This window comes from Ovis aries, chromosome 12 (genome assembly GCF_016772045.2).
Source record: "Ovis aries strain OAR_USU_Benz2616 breed Rambouillet chromosome 12, ARS-UI_Ramb_v3.0, whole genome shotgun sequence".
Lineage (NCBI taxonomy): Eukaryota > Metazoa > Chordata > Mammalia > Artiodactyla > Bovidae > Ovis > Ovis aries.
Genome location: NC_056065.1, coordinates 46167282 through 46184769, shown reverse-complemented (window position 1 = coordinate 46184769; position 17488 = coordinate 46167282). Strand labels below are relative to the sequence as shown.

Genomic DNA, 17488 nt, shown 5'->3' with positions numbered 1-17488 from the left:
GCCCCCCTCCCGCCCCGTGACTGAAAAAGCTCCAGGATTGATGTTTTAAACAAAACCGGTCTATTTGCATACCCTCCGTTTGCATGCATTTGTCTTTGAGCTGAAGGGAGCAACTGTGTATAAGGAGGCGAAATGGGGACAATTTAAGCAGAATTTCAATTTCAGGAGACTGAAGATTGGGGTATATTACAAGTATAACTCAAAGCCTTGTCTCGTTCGGTAAACTGAGGCCCAGGTAAACGGTTATAAAACCTGCAGCTCGTTGAGAGCAACCTTTCACACTCTGTTCCTCAAGCCCCCCCCCCCCCCCCCCCCCCGGGAGAGAAGCTGATCCCCCCTCAAATCCCTTTCTGAACCAGGTGATGCCACAGGCACCAGAGCAAGGACAGAACCCACAACCGTCCAGAGGAAGGGTCAGTGGGTGCCACCTGCTTTGCACCTGCGCCCTTACCCTGCCCAGTTCCTGAGGAGACCGCAGGCCCGGAAGGCAGAGGCAAACAGCCCTACAACTGGGCTCTAATCCCACCCCCTTTGACCTGCATGAAACTGGAAAGCATCTGGGCAACTGCTGGCCATTCTGTTTAAATGGCCCAACCTGGTCACAGGGCGTGGCGCGGCCATGCCAGGCGCAGGGCTGTCTGGCCAGCATGTCACTCTGGGGGGTGCGCCTGGTCGGCCTGCTGCTCTCCCTCTCCTGCTGTTGGGCTTTCAGCTGCCGCAACACCCCGTCCTCCCCCGACTTCAGCCTCCCTGGGGATTATCTGCTTGCAGGCATGTTCCCTCTCCACAGTGCCCCTCTAGAGGCGAGAGGAAGACCCACGGTGACCTTCTGTGACAGGTGAGTGGGGGGAGGTAAGCAGAACTGTCACCTGGGATGAGGGGGGGCCCTGTGCCTATGGGTCCTCTGCCAGCCTGCCTCTGCAAGACCTTGTGGGTTCTATCTCTGGAGTGACCATTTGGACTGCCTGCAATCCCTACCCAACCTAAAGCCAAGCTACCACCTTTAAGGGCTGGCCAGCCTTTCCCTGGCACTTTTAACACATTCTTTTGTCCTGGCTGTTAAGAGTCCTTTGTATTATAATTCCAGGTCACCTGTTTCCTGGCTTTGTAATACAACTAGAGGGCAAAGGTTAAGCAAGGGCGTCTTTCCCTCTTCCATCTCCTTCCCTACCCGACTCCTCCCCAGTTCACATCCATAGTCTTTCAGATGGCTAGTATAGGTCTCCAGGGGGAGGGAAGTGGGACGGATAGCAGAAGATGCTTCAGTAGCCTGAATGACTTAGGTTGGTGCCTTCCTGAAGTGGACAGTCTAGGTAGGAAAAAAAAACCAACTGCTTTTCTTATAAAGGGGATAGTATTAGATTTGGCCAGCTCGAGGATGTCTCATGGCTCAGTGGCCCGAAACGTAGCATACCTGACAGCCAGCCTGGGAGGAAGATTCTAGAAAGCCTGGCATGGGAGGACTGGCCCAAAGAGCTACAGTTGGGAGCCTGGGAAGAGGAAATTTGAGGGAGGAGGAGCTACATGAAAAACCAGGTTCAGGTGACTGAAGGGCTGTTGTGGGCAGGAGGTACTACACTTCCTTCCAGTGACTCAAGGACAGAAGTGGTAGGAATGATGGGGGAGCCTCCCAAGAGGCAGGGAGGCTGGGAAATGGAGCAGGCTGGCACATTCCTCAAGCAGGGCTGAGTCATGGCCCTAGCGTGCTCATGTTTGTGTTTCCCAGAGAGGCCATGGGGAACACAGGCCCCCACCACAATCACGAGTGTCCCAGTGAAAGGTACTAGTTAACCATGTATAAGCACGTACTGTGGTTAATTTCATGTGTTAACTTGGTTAGGGCCTGTGGCCCAGGTGTTTGATTAAACACGTCTAGATGTTGCTGCGATGTGGTTAACGTTTTAGCCGTGGTTAACATTTAAATCAATAAAGCAGATGCTCTCCATAGTGTAGTTGGGCCTCACCTAATCAGTTGAAGGTCTTAAGAGAAAAGATGGAGATCCCGGGGAAAAGATAGTCCTCTCTTTTGTTTGCTCTCTCTCCCTCTCTCTCTGCGTATATATAGCTAGCTAGCTAGAGAGATGTATACATATGTGTCTCATCTTGGTTCTGTTTCTTTGGAGAACCCTAATATAGCAGATATCTCTGCTACAGACCTTAGGAGCCTTTTGATCCTAATATGCTTATGGGGGGGGGGGGCATGGTATGTATACTTTTCCAATTTGTCCCCTACCTCTCCCAAGGCCTGTCAGCAGAACTGTGTGCGTGGTCCAGGGCCCATGTTGAGGTCATGGTTGTAGGGGCTGGACAGATGACCTCAGAGGTTCCTTTCTGCCCCCAAGTCTGGGGTTCCAGGAGACCAGAGGTTCTTAGCTCTCAGTCTGGCTTTCCCTACAGGTCCAACAGCTTCAATGGCCATGGCTACCACCTCTTCCAGGCCATGCGGTTCAGCATCGAGGAGATAAACAACTCCACAGTCCTGCTACCCAATGTCACCCTGGGGTACGAGCTGTACGATGTGTGCTCAGACTCAGCGAACATGTATGCCACGCTAAGCATACTGAGCATACTGGGGAGGCGCTATGTGGAGATCCAGGGAGACCCTGCTGACTTTTCCCCTGCGATAGTGGCGGTGATTGGGCCTGACATCACCAAGCACGCTCTTACCACTGCAGCCCTGCTGAGCCCCTTCCTGGTGCCCCTGGTAAGCCGGGGCCCTGACAGTTCGCTCATCTCCCCTCCTGGCAAGTCCAGCGTGGGCTGGGGTGGGTGTGCAGGAGCTGCTGTGTCCAAGGTAGGTCTGGACTTCAGGACCTCCTGGGCAGTCACTGCTCTTGAGTCACTAGCCTGGAGTTCCTTCTTCTCCAGGTGCTGCTTCCGAGATCTCCCTGCTTCTGTGCTCACTGGAAAGTCCATTCTCCTCGGAAACGTCTGCTCGTCTCTCTTCTCCTGCTGTCCCATCACCCCACAGGCTTCACATCTACCCCATCATCCTCCTCCTGTCCGTTCCTCTAGGCTCAGGCTCAGCTGTGTGGTGTCCCTCCCCTCCTCTGCTCGTCAGCCTCTCCTGGGCCTCCTCCTTTGCTGACAGACTTGCCCTGTCCCCCTCCATCCTCCGGGCACTTCTCCGCTCAGCCTGGCTGACTCATCCTTCCAAGGAGACTTCTCTGCAGAGTCTCCATTCCTGCTTGCTTCTCTCTTTGCATTTACTCCTCCCTCCGTGGCCTTGGGCTCTGTCCTTCCAGCAGTGCTTGAAGGTGATGACTGTGGCTTGGGTAGGGGTTGGAGATGGGTCAAGTGACCACCCCAAGGCAGAACCAGCAAGGTCTTGCTGAGAAGGACTGGTGGAGGGCCACTAGGTCTCCAACACATTTGACCATTTTGACACTTTCCCCCAGCATTTATGACTCCCCCTTTCCCTTGTGCCACTTCCTTTTTGGTTTCCTTTAGGGAATTCTGTGCCCCCCTCCATCCCCCCCCCCAAGGAAGTGACTGTCTAGTACAGACCGCTCCCCTTCTCAGGCAAGCAAAAGGCCTTGGCTGAATTCCCATCTCCACCTTCCATCTCCACTCCTGAGAACCAGCTTTGTCTCCAGAGGCTCACCCGGTGCCTTCACTTAATGGAGCCACCAGGGCCCCAAATGAACTTACCTACCCCATAACAAAAGCCTCTTGTCTTCCTACATCCCCTCCCCAGCCTGTCTGCCAGAATGACTGTCTCCAAGGAAGCCAGTGCCTGCTGCATTCCCTTCCCTGCCTCCACGTCTAGCCCATCACCATGGCTCTGCCATGGGGCTCCCTAACCACTGCCAGGTCCCTCCTTTCCCTATGGCCACTGCCCCAGCTTTAACAGACTGCAATCCTCTCCCATCTAGATAATTCCATCAGCTCCTAGGAGTTCTGACTCTGGCCTTGAGCCTTTTTAAACAGGTTCCTCATTGATCAGAGATACACTTCTACAAGTTTGATGTCACTTTGCTGCCTAAACCCTGAGGTGCTCCCTGTGGCCTTGGGGTAAAGCCCTAGCACCTCAGCTAGGCCGAGTAGGGGCTAAGTAGGGGCTAAGGCTTCCTGCCCTGACGGAATACACAGGCTCATGCTCTCCTTCCTGGATCTGCCCTCCAGCTTTCCAGCCAAGTGGAAGTCCCTGGAGGGCCCCACACATATACCATTTCACTCGCTGCTTGCAGGTTGCGTTCACTTTGTCCACAGGCCAGAGTCTCCTTCCTCTCCCAGAATTCTCTCTGGGGACCTGCTCCCTTATCCATAGGTAACTTAGCAGTGCTCTGCTTGAGACCCCAGTCCAGGACCTCATCTCCATCCCCCTTCTCCCTCCCCTCCCGCTCCCCTGTCCCTGCACCAAGAACAGGGCTGGCCCTGGGGGGCCCTCAGTTGAGGCTGATGCCACTAAACTTGAACTGAACTCCACAGGTCAGCTACGGAGCCAGCAGCATGGTGCTCAACGCGAGGCGGCTCTACCCCTCTTTTCTGCGCACCATCTCCAGTGATAAACACCAGGTGGACATCTTGGTGCTGCTGCTGCAGAAGTTTGGGTGGGTCTGGATCTCCATTGTGGGTGGCGAAGGTGACTACGGGGAGGTAGGGATACAGGAGCTGGAGTACCAGGTCACCCGGCAGGGCATCTGTATTGCCTTCAGGGACATTGTGCCTTTTTCTGCCCGACCGGGCGACGAGCGGATGCAGAGCATGATACGCTGCCTGGTCCAAGCCAGGACCACCGTCGTAGTAGTTTACTCTGGCAAACAGCTGGCCAGGGTGTTCTTTGAATCCGTGGTGCTGGCCAAACTGACTGCCAAGGTGTGGATCGCAACAGAAGACTGGGCCATCTCTACTCACATCAGCAGTGTGCCTGGGATCCAGGGCATCGGCACAGTGCTGGGCGTGGCCATCCCGCACAGGCAGGTCCCTGGCCTGAAGGAGTTTGAAGAGGCTTATGTACAGGCCAACAAAGGAGTTCTCAGGCCTTGCCCCCAGGGCTCCTGGTGCACCAGCAACCAGCTGTGCACAGAATGCTGGGCTTTCACGGCACAGGCGATGCCCGCACTAGCAGAGTTCTCCATGAGCTCTGCCTACAACGCGTATCAGGCTGTCTACGCTGTGGCCCATGGCCTCCACCAGCTCCTGGGCTGCTCCTCTGGAGCCTGTTCGAGGGGCTGGGTCTATCCCTGGCAGGTAAGGCACTTACCAGACACTGGCACCCACTGTCTGCCTTCCTAAGGTAGGCAGTGTGATTACTCTTCAGCCACCCTAAATGCTGGGGGCGGAGGGCAAAGGCTGACCCCTAGAGGCTGATCCCTTCTCTGAGGCTCCTCTTGGTCTTCTCTGAGCTGCGGCTCCACCCACCCACCAGGCCTCGGATCCAGGACTTGAAAGCTTTGCAAAGGGCTGCCTTGTTAGAGACTTCTCTCACTCAGGAGGCTGGTTAGGAGGGTCAAGGGGCCTCCTGGCGGGGGGTGGGGGGGGGGCGGGTTGAGGAAGGGACCAGAACTCCCAGGCAGGCTGAAATGCCTCAGGTAGAAGTTCAGCAAGGCCCCATGCACTTGCTTCCTGGGCCATCTGGGTCTGGAAGGACCCAGGAGGAGCAGCCGGTGTCATTGGCACCAGCTCTGTTATCCCTGTTTGTTTCAGCTTCTGGAGCAGATCCGCAAGGTGAAGTTCCTTTTACACAAAAACGCTGTGACATTTAATGACGATGGCAATACCCTCAGCAACTATGACATAATCGCCTGGGACTGGAGCGGCCCCAACTGGACCTTCAGGGTCATCGGCTCCTCCTCTCCATTTTCAGTGTCGCTGGACATAAATACGACCAAAATCCGGTGGCATGGAAACAACAACCAGGTAACAGGGACGTGGTCACTCACCAGATGACTGCCTGATGGGCAGCCTGGGGGCAGTGCTGACAGCTCACACAGAACACGAGGTTGGATTCCAGGTACCAGTCTGCTATGGCTCTCCCCAGCCCTGCCAGGGAAGCTCCCAGGGCTCAGAAAGACAGATGCCCAGTTGCTGCTGGTTCACATGACCAAGGTCTCTGCTCTGGGAGTGAGCTGTGAGGGCAGATGCCCAGCGACCCCCTTTTCCATCCCATGTGTGAGGGTCCCTTGACATGAGCATCTCCACGTGACGGCAGAACACCATGGCTTCTTGCAGGTGCCTACGTCTGTGTGTTCCAGGGACTGTCCTGAAGGCCACCAGAGAGTGATCATAGGTTTCCACCATTGCTGCTTTGAGTGTGTGCCCTGTGAGGCGGGAACCTTCCTCAATAAGAGTGGTGAGTGACCAGTGATGAGTGGGTGAACCACCAGCACTCCTAGGACTTGTAGAACAAATGGAAGCACCTCCCTTGGGCCACACGTGTGCAGAACCACGGCCCTGGTCACTTTGCTGTCAGTTAGGGACAGTTTGGAGGACACCTTCCACCAGACATGAGTTCTGATCAAGCAGAAAGAAACAGTTGACGGCCTCATATCTAGCTGTGTTCTTTTTAAGAGAGCTCCAAACCCAGCACCTACAGAGACAATTTTATCCTAAACTCAGCATCTTTATCCAAACAGATGTGAGTTTCATTCCCTTTGTACCCTCCCATATTGTCCTTTTTTTTTCTTTTCTTTTTTCTTCCCATTTTATCTGTATGAAATCCCATCTATTGACTGTGCCAGTGACACCCGGTGCCTTGAACAGCTTGGCTTGAATGCAGACACTAGCATGTCTGCGACAGGACAAAAAGTTCTTCCATCCCGCGATGCAAGTTCAAGGTCAGAGGGCAGACAGAGGTAGCTAAGGGGTCAGCCCAGAGCTGGACTCTAGGGGCCACATGCCTTTTGTTTTTACCATCTTGGTGGGAGTGGGAATGCATCTCTTCCATACTGAAGGAATCAACTCAACTCAGAGAAACCAGAGTGGCAGCTCAAGAAGGTGGACTTGGCTAGGGAGAGAGCCCTGGGAGAGATGAAAATGCCCTTCCTTTAGGGCTCCCTTTGGGGCTGGCTGCTTGCCCTGGAACACAGCCTCAGGGTGGTGCAGGTGGAGCTACAGGGTAAGGCCCCCTCTATGACCTCTTGGCTTGCCAACTCCTTCTGGGATCTGGAGTCACACAGAACTGACCCAAGTGTCTCCATGATCTGTAATTAACACAGGCTTATTAAGGAAACACATGGCCTGGGGACTCTCACTCAGGGCTACCCTCATCTTGCTGCACCTGGCAGAGCCCAGCTCCTGGGCCACAACCCCACCAGCACCTTGCAGGGTTGTTGTTGTGGAGTCACTAAGTCATGTCTGACTCTTCGTGACCCTGTGGACTGTAGCACGCCAAGCTTCCCTGTCCATGCCTTCCTCTGTCTTTCGGAGTTAGTCAAACTCATGGATTCAAGAAGCCTGGCAGGCTGCAGATTACCCTTGCAGCTGGGCGGAAGGGTCAGACTGCCGTGACTGCTGATGGAGGTTGCAAGAGCTGGACACGACTTAGCGACTAATCTACCACCACCATGTCCATTGAGTCGATGATGCCATCCAATCATCTCACCTTCTGTTGCCCCCCTTTCCTCCTGCCCTCAATCCTTCCCAGCATCAGGGGCTTTTCCAGTGCAAGGGTTGTACAGCCTCCCTTTCCTGCTGTCCTCACCTGGCTCTCAGGAACCCTCTCCACCTTCTCTTCCAGACCCCTATAGATGCCGGCCTTGTGGGAAAGAAGAGTGGGCACCTGAGAGAAGCCAGACTTGCTTCCCACGCACTGTGGTGTTTTTGACGTGGCATGAGCCAGTCTCTTTGGTACTGCTGGCAGCTAATACGCTGCTGCTGCTGGTGGTGGCTGGGACTGCTGGCCTGTTTGCCTGGCACCTAGACACCCCCGTGGTGAGGTCAGCTGGGGGCCGACTGTGCTTCCTCATGCTGGGCTCCCTGGCAGGGGGGACTTGGGGCCTCTATGGCTTCTTTGGGGAGCCCACACTGCCCACGTGCTTACTGCGCCAAGGCCTCTTTTCCCTCGGTTTTGCCATCTTCCTGTCCTGCCTGACGGTCCGCTCCTTCCAACTTGTCTTCATCTTTAAGTTTTCTGCCAGGTTACCCACCTTCTTCCGTGCATGGGTCCAAAACAATGGTGCTGGCCTGTTTGTGATGATCAGCTCAACAATCCAGCTGCTTATCTGCCTAATTTGGCTTGCAGTGTGGACCCCGCTGCCAACCAGGGAATACAAGCACTTCCCTCAACTGGTGGTGCTTGGCTGCACAGAGGCTAACTCACTGGGCTTCATGCTGGCTGTTACCTACAATGGCCTCCTCTCGGTCAGCGCCTTTGCCTGCAGCTACCTAGGCAAGGACCTGCCAGAGAACTACAATGAGGCCAAATGTGTCACCTTCAGCCTGCTCCTCAACTTCGTGTCCTGGATCTCCTTTTTCACCATGGCCACTGTCTATCAGGGCAAGTATCTGCCCGCGGCCAACGCGCTGGCGATGCTGAGCAGCTTGAGTGGCGGCTTCAGTGGTTATTTCCTCCCCAAGTGCTACGTGATTCTGTGCCGCCCAGACCTCAACAGCACCGAGCACTTCCAGGCCTCCATCCAGGACTACACCAGGCGCTGTGGTTCCACCTGACCACTGGATCGGGCATGGTCAAGCCTGGCGGGGCGGACTCAGGGGCGAAGGTGGAACGGGGGCGTCCAGGACCTGGGGTGTCCGGGAGGCTCCTCAGCCTTGGCGTGCGAAGTGTAAGCCCACGGGAGGGCTCAGTCCGGGCTGCGCCGGCTGCCAATAAAAAAGTGAAATGTGCATCTTCGTAGCGCTTCCTCTCTAGGGCGACGGTAGAGCGCTGCCTCTTCAAGCCTCGGGGCGCTGTGCGGCTGGCTAACCGCAGGCGGAACCTCCGGACTCCCAGCAGGGCAGAGACGGAAAGGCCCGCTTGGCGTTGCTAGGCAACCCAGGGAGGCGGGCCCAATGCCGAGGGGCGGGGGGAACTGGACTGGTCCTGCCTCTCTCTCCATCCCATTGGCTGCTATTATGTGGTACCGCCTCCAGGGGCTGGATTCGGAGGTAAAGGCCTACGCCCCCGAGGCGTCCCGCCCCGGCCGGCGCGCCCTGACGTCACGTCCGGCGGCGGCGACGGCGGCGTCTCTGCACTTTCGCCGGGCACGTACGGCCGGGGCAGTTGGTCAGTGGGGTTGTATGGGCTATCTGGCTCGGGGTTGGAGGGGTAGGCATAGGGAGCATAGGCCAGGGTGAGGAGGGTGAGGGGCAAGGGACGAGGGAGGGGGCGCTGTGGGCCGCCGAGACTGCTGATGGAGTGTGACCGCGGCCGCCTTCCGCCCGGCTGCTCGAGACGTGTGGGCGCGGCGTGGGTTCCTCTCACCTGTCTGCAGTCACTGTCCTCCCCTGCCTCCGGTCCTCTCGCTGTGCCAGGCTGATAAATTCGCGCTGATTCAGCGCCTCTTTTCCCAAACTTTTGATTTCCTCCCACCAGCACCCTTTCGCGACTGTGTCCCCACCTAGTCCTCCCGCACCCCCGTCACCCACACTCTGCCCACCCCCGATATGGCCTGTTTGGTTGGACCCCGCCCCCAGGGAGGCTCTCAATCCCTTCCTGCCTCAGCTTGCACCTTCTAACCTTGATCTAAGTCCTGGTTGTAATAAACGTGAATGAATAGAATCTGTCTCCCTTTACCCTGGCCTCAGCTCCAGGGGCTTTCTCTTGCTGCCTCTGGGTTGGACTGGTCAGTGTCACTGCCGTGTTTCTTCCCTTCAGAGGGACCATGGACGGCTCATTCGTCCAGCACAGCGTGAGGGTTCTGCAGGAGCTCAACAAGCAGCGGGAGCGGGGCCAGTACTGCGATGCCACCCTGGATGTGGGGGGCCTGGTGTTCAAGGCACACTGGAGTGTTCTTGCCTGCTGCAGCCACTTCTTCCAGAGCCTCTACGGGGATGGCTCAGGGGGCAGTGTCGTCCTCCCTGCGGGCTTTGCCGAGATATTTGGCCTCCTGCTGGACTTTTTCTACACCGGCCACCTCGCCCTCACCTCGGGGAACCGGGATCAGGTGCTCCTGGCAGCCAGGGAGTTGCGAGTGCCAGAGGCTGTGGAGTTGTGCCAGAGCTTCAAGCCCAAAGCCTCAGTGGGACAGCCAGCAAGTGGCCAGAGTGGGCTCGGGAAACCTGCCCCCCGGGATGTGAACAGCCACCTCAAGGAGTCTGCGGGTGTGGAGAAGGAGGAAGTTTCAAGGACTCTGGGTCAAATTCCCGGGGATCCGGAGGTCAGCGGTAGTCTCAGCCCCCAGAGGCCCCGGCTTGGCCTCCCTGCTCAGAGTGAGAGCCCGTCCTTTCTCCGTGGGAAACTCAAGCAGGCCCTGAAGCTCTGTCCCCCTGGGGACAAGGAGCCTGAGGATTGCAAAGTGCCCCCAAGGCCCTTCGAAGCTGAAGGTGTCCAGCTGCAGGGCGGGACTAATGAGGTATTGTGCTCAGGGTGTTGGAGAAGGGGAGATGGGGAGAAGGGACTGATACTTTGCAGGGGTAATCTGGACCCAAAGGTACAGTCTGTTTTGTGGGTTTAGAATAGGCTTTCTCCAAATATAGGGCTTCCCAGGTGGCGCAGTGGTAAAGAATCTGCCTGTCAAGGCAGGAGATGTGGGTTCAATCCCTGGATCAGAAAGATCCCCTGGAGAAGGAAATGGCAACCCACTCCAGTATTCTTGCCTGGGAAATCCCATGAACAGAGGAGCCTGACGGGCTACAGTCCATGGGGTTGCAGAGTCGGATATGATATCTCCAAATGCAGGAAGCCAGCTCCATCCCACAGCCTCAGGCTGACTTTCCTGCCAGTTGTGTCTGTGGTTGGCAGCTTCCTGGGGCAGATGTGGGCAGCATTAGGTGTTTCCCCAGGGAAGTGAAATCCAGGCAGACTTCCAGTTACCCACGAACAGAGCTTCTGCCCTCAAACCTGGGATTGGGATGTTGCTGCTGCCCTGGGACCTTGAAGGGAACAGGCACTGATGAAGGAACGGACGCGTCCGGGGACAGGCCTGGGTTGGGACTTGGGATGAAACTGGATGGAGCTGGCCACCCTGTAGACCCATCCCCAGAACCCCTGCTGATTCAGTTTGGTGACCTCACCCCCTCCTGCTGCCTCTTCTGCTCTAGTGGGAGGTGGTGGTTCAAGTTGAGGACGACGGGGATGGCGATTATGATTCTGAAACTGAGACTGTGCCGAGCAAGAGGAAAGCAAATGTAATCAGAAAGCCCTGTGCTGCCGAGCCGGCCCGGAGTGCAGGTTCCCTGGCAGCCGAGCCTGCTGAGAACAGAAAAGGTACAGCGGTGCCAGTTGAATGCCCCACATGTCATAAAAAGTTCCTCAGCAAATATTACCTAAAAGTCCACAACAGGTAAACGTTCTGTTTTTCTATTTTCCTTTCCCATCTGCTGTTCCCGTGTTGGGGAGGGGGCCCACGCTCCCCACTTGTGGCCCACGTAGGGGGGCTGGGGTGCCATCTCAGACCCACACAGTGCCTGGCATTGGTATCCTCTGACCATTGGGGAGTGAGACTCTGACATTGGATGGCTTCCTTCTTCCTCCCCCTCCTGTGAGCTCTCTGCTGGGAGCGGGTCTGGGGACACCCAGCTGGTGCTAGTGGTAAAGGACATGCCTGCCAATGTAGGAGATGTAAGAGACGGAAGATCGCCTGGAGAAGGGCATGGCAACCCACTCCAGTATTATTGCCTGGAGAATCCCATGGACAGAGGAGCCTGGCTGGCCACAGTCCATGGGGTCGCAAAGAGTCTAACAGGACTGAAGCAGCCTGAAGCAGCTGTTACATCAGGCTCCACTCACTGTGGACCTTGACCTCCAGCAGGCTTCTCCCGAGGAGGAGAGAGCAGCCTGAGGGCCCATGCTGTGGCTGAGGCCTGACCACAGGTGTTACTGAAGCCTGGCAGCATGGGCCTGGGGCTAAGATGTCCATCTGTAGGGTGGGTGCCGCCTGCGTTTCTGCAGACAGGTTAAGTCTCAGGTGTCAGCGGAGCACTAGGGACCCTTTGTTGAAAGCTGCTGTGTCCAGTAAGGTGTTGACTTAAAAAATAATCACAACCTAAAAGTTGAGAGTTATGTTTTATTCAGTGGGAATTTCTAGGACTTCAGGCAGCAGCATCTCAAGTAACCCTGAGAGAACTGCTCTGAGGAAGCGAAGGGAGGAGCCAGGTTATATAGAAAATTTTGAAACCAAGGGTATATAGTCTGAACATCAAAAGATTATTGTTATAGAAAACGAGATATCCCAAGTTAAGGAATTGTGCACTTTTTAATGTATGGGAATAATGTAAGCTTCTGGGCTCACTGAACTCACTCCTTGGATATGTACCTCAGCTGTCTGGGACAAGTATGCTGTGTTTTTCCACATCTTGAGTGTCGTTGGGGCTCACCTCAGGAAGTGGCTGCCTTTTGATGGCTGCAGATAGCAAGTATTCTTCTGAGTTCCCTTAGGTCTCACTGGCTCTCTTTGGAGGGCTACAATGACTGGTGCCTGTGACATCCTTGTTTACTGATCTGGCAGGAGATACTCCATTTCTCAAAGGTAATCAGATTCCACAGGAAGCTATTTTAACTTAAAAGAAATTAAAATTAAATAAGTTTAGTTCCTAAGTCATGCTAGCTTCATTTCAAGTGCTCAGTAGCTACTTGCAGCCCCTGCTGCTGAACGAAGGCCACAGCATGGACGTGGAGCATTGGAGTATTCCCATCATCCCACGCATCCTTGTGGAAGGCACTGCTCCCGTGGCCTTGCTCTTCCTAGGGCCTGCATGGAGGGCAGCTAGGCGATGTACCTTCCCCTTCTGTCCCTCTTCAGCCCCAGACAGATGTCTTGCCAAGCCAGGCTGGGCCATGCATGTTTTCTCACTACAATACTCTCAGAGGCCCCTGGTGACTGAATGGAGTTGGAACTGAGGACAGAGGCCCCTTGCTCTCCCTGCTCTGGAGGCAGCTGCTGCTAGTGGAGCCTTTGGGCCAGTCACCCTGGGGTGACCTCTGTCTGCCTGCACACTCCCTAGTGTGAAACTTGGGTGCAGGTACCAGCCCTGTCCTCATCTTATGCTGTAGGCCACTGGACTGACCTAAGAACTAGGAGGGGGTGCCAGCTGAGGTCTTGTGGGTGGGGGACAGTCAGTATATCAGCAGGGATGAGAGAAGAGTGCCTGTGGCAGGCTGTCAGTGTTCTTCCCACACCATTCTGGGCTCTGAGGTCAGGGTTCACTTAGTTCAGTGAGTTGTCTGCCAGGTGGCTAGGTGCTTCAGATACCTTCATGAACAGAACAAAGGGGCCTTGTGGAGCTTGCCTTCCAGCAGGGCGGTGAGACCCTGAACAACCAGATAAGAGACTCTGCAGTGTGCTGAAGGGCTAGAAGTGCCATGGGAAAAAAGAAAAGGATAGGAGGGCTAGGGAGGAGCACCTGGGGAGTTGAGGGTCGGGTCAGGTTGCAATTGTAAAGACAGGAGACTACCCAGCAGGTTCAGAGGAAGTGAGGAAGCTTGCAGATGGCTGGGGAGCAGCTCTGGGCTGGAGGGGAGCTGGAACAGAGGCTCTGGGGTGGGAGGGAGGCAGCAAGGTAAGGGGCAGCAACAGGCCTTTCTCAGGGCCAGATTCCAAGTGTTGAGTAAGGTGATGAGATTTGGTTATCCTCAAGGGTCCATCTGACTCCTAAAGTGAAAACTTGTTGGGAGGCCTGCGTGGAGCACAGGACCAGGTAGGAGGCCCAGGCAGTGGCCTGGGGATGGTGCAGCCGCACTGGGTGGTAGCCCAGAGGCCAGGCGAGGTGTCAGATTGTGGCCATAGTTTCGAAGGCCAAGCTCACAGAAATCCCAGGCAGGCTGAGAGGTTTCTCCAGGGAGTCGGGGCCCAGAGGTTATTTCTACCTTTGGAGAGACACTGCAGCTGGGCCTCCCAGCGGCCTGTGGTTCTGGGGTGTCCCCTACAGTGGGGAGCTGTCCTCTCCCTTGCGGAGTCTCCGGGAGGGAGGAGGGTTTCTGGATGCACCCCACAGCTTCACCAGCCACGTGGAGAGCCTCAGGTGTCAGCGCGGGCAGCTCAGCACTGTCAGCAGAGGTGCCAGAGCGGGCCCTGTGTGAGGCAGGGCGGCAAGTCCACTCAGCCTCCATACCCCATGGCTTCTCCCAGCAGGAAACACACTGGGGAGAAACCCTTTGAGTGTCCCAAATGTGGGAAGTGTTACTTCCGGAAGGAGAACCTCCTGGAGCATGAAGCCCGGAACTGCATGAACCGCTCAGAACAGGTACCTGAGGGCCAGCCGGGGTCCTGCTGGGCAGGTGCACGCTGGCTTCTGTCTTTCTTCCACCTTGGAGGGGCCCCCAGGGGACTGGCCTGACAGGACTGTAGACTTGAGAGCCGCAGGGTCCTTGGATGTCATTGGTCCCCTCCCTAGTATGACAGTGGGGACACAGGTACCAAGGGCAGAAGGGACAAGTCCAGAAGGGACACTGTAGGAGGTATCTTGGGTTTGCCTGCCTGGGGTTCCTGGGGTTTGGAGAAGGGGGGTAACTGCTGAGAAAGGCCACCTGGCCACCTGCCCCCACTCCCCTGGTGGGCTAAACCCTGCTTCCTAGAGGCTGGTCACCAGTCAGGGTGGGGGTCACAGGTGAGGCCATTCAGCCTTTGTCCCTGGTCTGACTCCCAGCCTGGCGTGGTGGGCTTGCAGCACTCAGCAATGGTCACGGTCAGGCAAGCAGGTTATGTGTTGCCCTCTCACACCCTAGCACCCCCACCCCCTTGGGCAGACCCTTGTCAGCAGTGAGTGGCAGCCCGGGCAGAGGCCCTCCCCCTGGTGACGCCAGCCCTGCCTGCCCCTCACGCTGCCAGGTCTTCACGTGCTCCGTGTGCCAGGAGACGTTCCGCCGGAGGATGGAGCTGCGGGTGCACATGGTGTCCCACACGGGGGAGATGCCCTACAAGGTCAGGCTCGGCCTGTCCCCAAGGCTGGAGGCCGAGGGGCGGCCCCAGGATCTCCACCCCACCCGCCTTGCCTAGCCCTTCATGTGGGATGGTGTCGGGGCCTCTCCTTCCTACCTGCCCAGTGCTCCTGTGTCTTTGGGCAGGATTCCGTCACTGGAGGACAACCTCAGCCTCTGCCTGGGTGTGACCTTCACACCTGGTCGAGGCTGAGCATCTCAGGCTGGGCCCTGCCTCTGGGTTCCTGCCCCAGTAGCCCTGGGGTGACCCGGCTTCCAGTGGTGTTGGCGGCTTCAGAGGTGACTGTGACCTGTCTTGCAGTGCTCTTCCTGCTCCCAGCAGTTCATGCAGAAGAAGGACCTGCAGAGTCACATGATCAAGCTGCATGGAGCCCCCAAGCCCCATGCGGTAAGTGCCAGGCCGCGCCAAGGATGGGGGCCGGGCCCGCTGCGATGCCGGGAGCCAGCTCAGGGAGGCGGTGTGGCTGGTCTAGAGTGGGCAGGCTGTGCGGTTTCCCAGGGCAGGGACTCCAGGGCGGCTCTGCTCCTCACTTTGGCCTTGCCCACTCTGTCCCTTAGTGTCCCACCTGTGCCAAGTGCTTCCTGTCCCGGACGGAGCTGCAGTTGCATGAGGCATTCAAGCACCGTGGGGAGAAGCTGTTTGTATGCGAGGAGTGCGGGCACCGGGCTTCGAGCCGGAATGGCTTGCAAATGCACATCAAGGCCAAACACAGGTGGGACCATCCTCCCCGGGGCCGTCCTCCCTAGGCCTGGCCCTGCTGCCACTCCCAGGAGCCAGAGTGCCCCTGTGTCCAAAGCCTGCAGCCTTTCTGGAGGGGAGGACCTGAGGGATGAGGCAGCTTGCCAGGCAGGCAGTCTGGGGGCAGAGATTTCAGGCAGGACAAGGCTCTGGGCCTCCCTGGGCAGAGTCCTGGTGTCCCATGGCTCCCGGGATGGAGCTCATGCCCTCTTTTCCCCGGGGAACCCAAGTTTATTCTCACAGCTCAGGCAGGCTGGCCTCAGCCTGGCCTGTTTCCTTGGCTCTGGGATCAGGTGTGTTCCCAGCTGCAGGGGCACCAAGGGGACGGCTTCTTTTGGTGATGCCTGTGTCCCCGCCTGGACAGGAATGAGCGGCCATACGTCTGTGAGTTCTGCAGCCACGCCTTCACCCAGAAGGCCAATCTCAACATGCACCTGCGCACGCACACAGGCGAGAAGCCCTTCCAGTGCCACCTCTGTGGCAAGACCTTCCGCACCCAAGGTGAGGCAGGCCGGCCCCTCCCCGGCCCGGGGCTGAGGCCCGGCGGCTGAGCCCCTCTCCTTTTCCCCACAGCCAGCCTGGACAAGCACAACCGCACCCACACTGGCGAGAGGCCCTTCAGCTGTGAGTTCTGCGAGCAGCGCTTCACGGAGAAGGGGCCCCTGCTGAGGCACGTGGCCAGCCGCCACCAGGAGGGCCGGCCCCACTTTTGCCAGATCTGTGGGAAGACCTTCAAAGGTACCTGGGCCTGTGTGAGGCCCTCGCCCTGCCCTGCCCTGGGCGGAGAGGGCTAGGCCCTTTCCCCTGGTCAGAGGTGGAGGGGTCCCCGGGAGAGGCCGGGCGCAGCAGTGGCTGTCCCACATTCCTTGGCAGCAGAACCCTCTTGCCAGCAGGGAGTGGGTGGAGGCTCCCGAGGGCCCCAGGCAGCAGTGACTTCAGGGTGCCGCCCGAGAAGCCCACCCACTTCCTCCCTCCTCTAACCCCCGCCCTTCCCTCCTGTAGCTGTGGAGCAGCTGCGCGTGCACGTGAGGAGACACAAGGGGGTCAGGAAGTTCGAGTGCACCGAATGCGGCTATAAGTTCACCCGGCAGGTAGGCCGGGGGCTGGCTTGCCTCCTCCTGCCCCTTCGGGCCCCTGAACCCTCCTCCCTCTGCACCCAGCCTGAGTCCCCCTAACCCCTAGGCCCACCTGCGGAGGCACATGGAGATCCATGACCGGGTGGAGAACTATAATCCCAGGCAGCGCAAGCTCCGGAACTTGGTCATTGAGGACGAGAAGATGGTGGTGGTGGCGCTCCAGCCACCCCCCGACTTGGAGGTGGGCTCAGCCGAGGTCATTGTGGAGTCACTGGCCCATGGCAGCCTGGCCTCCCAGCTCCCTGGCCAGAGACTGTGTGCGGAGGAGAGCTTCGCGGGCGCGGGCGTCATGGAGCCCTCGCTCATCATCACGGCCGCCATCCCTGAAGACTGTGACACATAGCCCCCGACCCGTGCACGGTCCACTTGGCCCCAGTCCCCAATAAACCACAGGGCTTTGGACTCGACCATTCCAGCCCATCCAGTGGTCTGTTCCCTGTGAACCTGGGCTCCGGGAGGAGCTGCTTTCCCACCGTGTCCTCTAGAAGTGGGGCACTGCTTGATCTGTGCACCCCAGATCTTGGCCAGCAGCTTCCCCAGGTTGTTAGGAGACCCCATGGGTGAAACGTGGGTTGGTAGCTTTGGGGCTATGCCTCTGGCTCGGGGCACTCTAATTTTTCTCCCGTCTGGGTTTTA

The 17488-nt window shown here is 57.3% G+C and overlaps 3 protein-coding genes across 4 annotated transcripts; all 3 read left to right on the top strand.

Moving 5' to 3' along the window:
* Window positions 1-370: 370 nt before the first annotated feature.
* LOC101116416 (taste receptor type 1 member 1) lies at window positions 371-8787 on the top strand. The gene is made up of 4 exons (XM_060396526.1): window positions 371-838; window positions 2398-2704; window positions 4432-5193; window positions 5650-8787. Exons 1-4 carry the CDS (start codon window positions 648-650, stop codon window positions 5890-5892), a joined length of 1503 nt encoding a protein of 500 aa, XP_060252509.1. The 5' UTR covers window positions 371-647; the 3' UTR covers window positions 5893-8787.
* LOC132657447 (taste receptor type 1 member 1-like) lies at window positions 6767-8787 on the top strand. Its single transcript, XM_060395957.1, has 2 exons — window positions 6767-6779; window positions 7550-8787. The coding sequence occupies exons 1-2, from the start codon at window positions 6767-6769 to the stop codon at window positions 8611-8613; spliced, it is 1077 nt and encodes a 358-aa protein (XP_060251940.1). The 3' UTR covers window positions 8614-8787.
* Window positions 8788-9090: 303 nt separating this feature from the next.
* ZBTB48 (zinc finger and BTB domain containing 48) lies at window positions 9091-17259 on the top strand. 2 transcript variants are annotated; one of them, XM_027975696.3, is made up of 11 exons: window positions 9091-9166; window positions 9758-10454; window positions 11143-11384; window positions 14172-14283; window positions 14868-14960; window positions 15279-15365; window positions 15536-15690; window positions 16081-16217; window positions 16290-16454; window positions 16719-16807; window positions 16899-17259. In XM_027975696.3, the coding sequence occupies exons 2-11, from the start codon at window positions 9765-9767 to the stop codon at window positions 17193-17195; spliced, it is 2067 nt and encodes a 688-aa protein (XP_027831497.1). In that variant the 5' UTR covers window positions 9091-9166; window positions 9758-9764; the 3' UTR covers window positions 17196-17259. The 2 variants fall into 2 exon arrangements, with proteins under 2 accessions (XP_027831497.1, XP_027831496.1); XM_027975695.3 differs by having other exon boundaries at window positions 14169-14283.
* The last annotated feature ends 229 nt before the right edge of the window (window positions 17260-17488 follow it).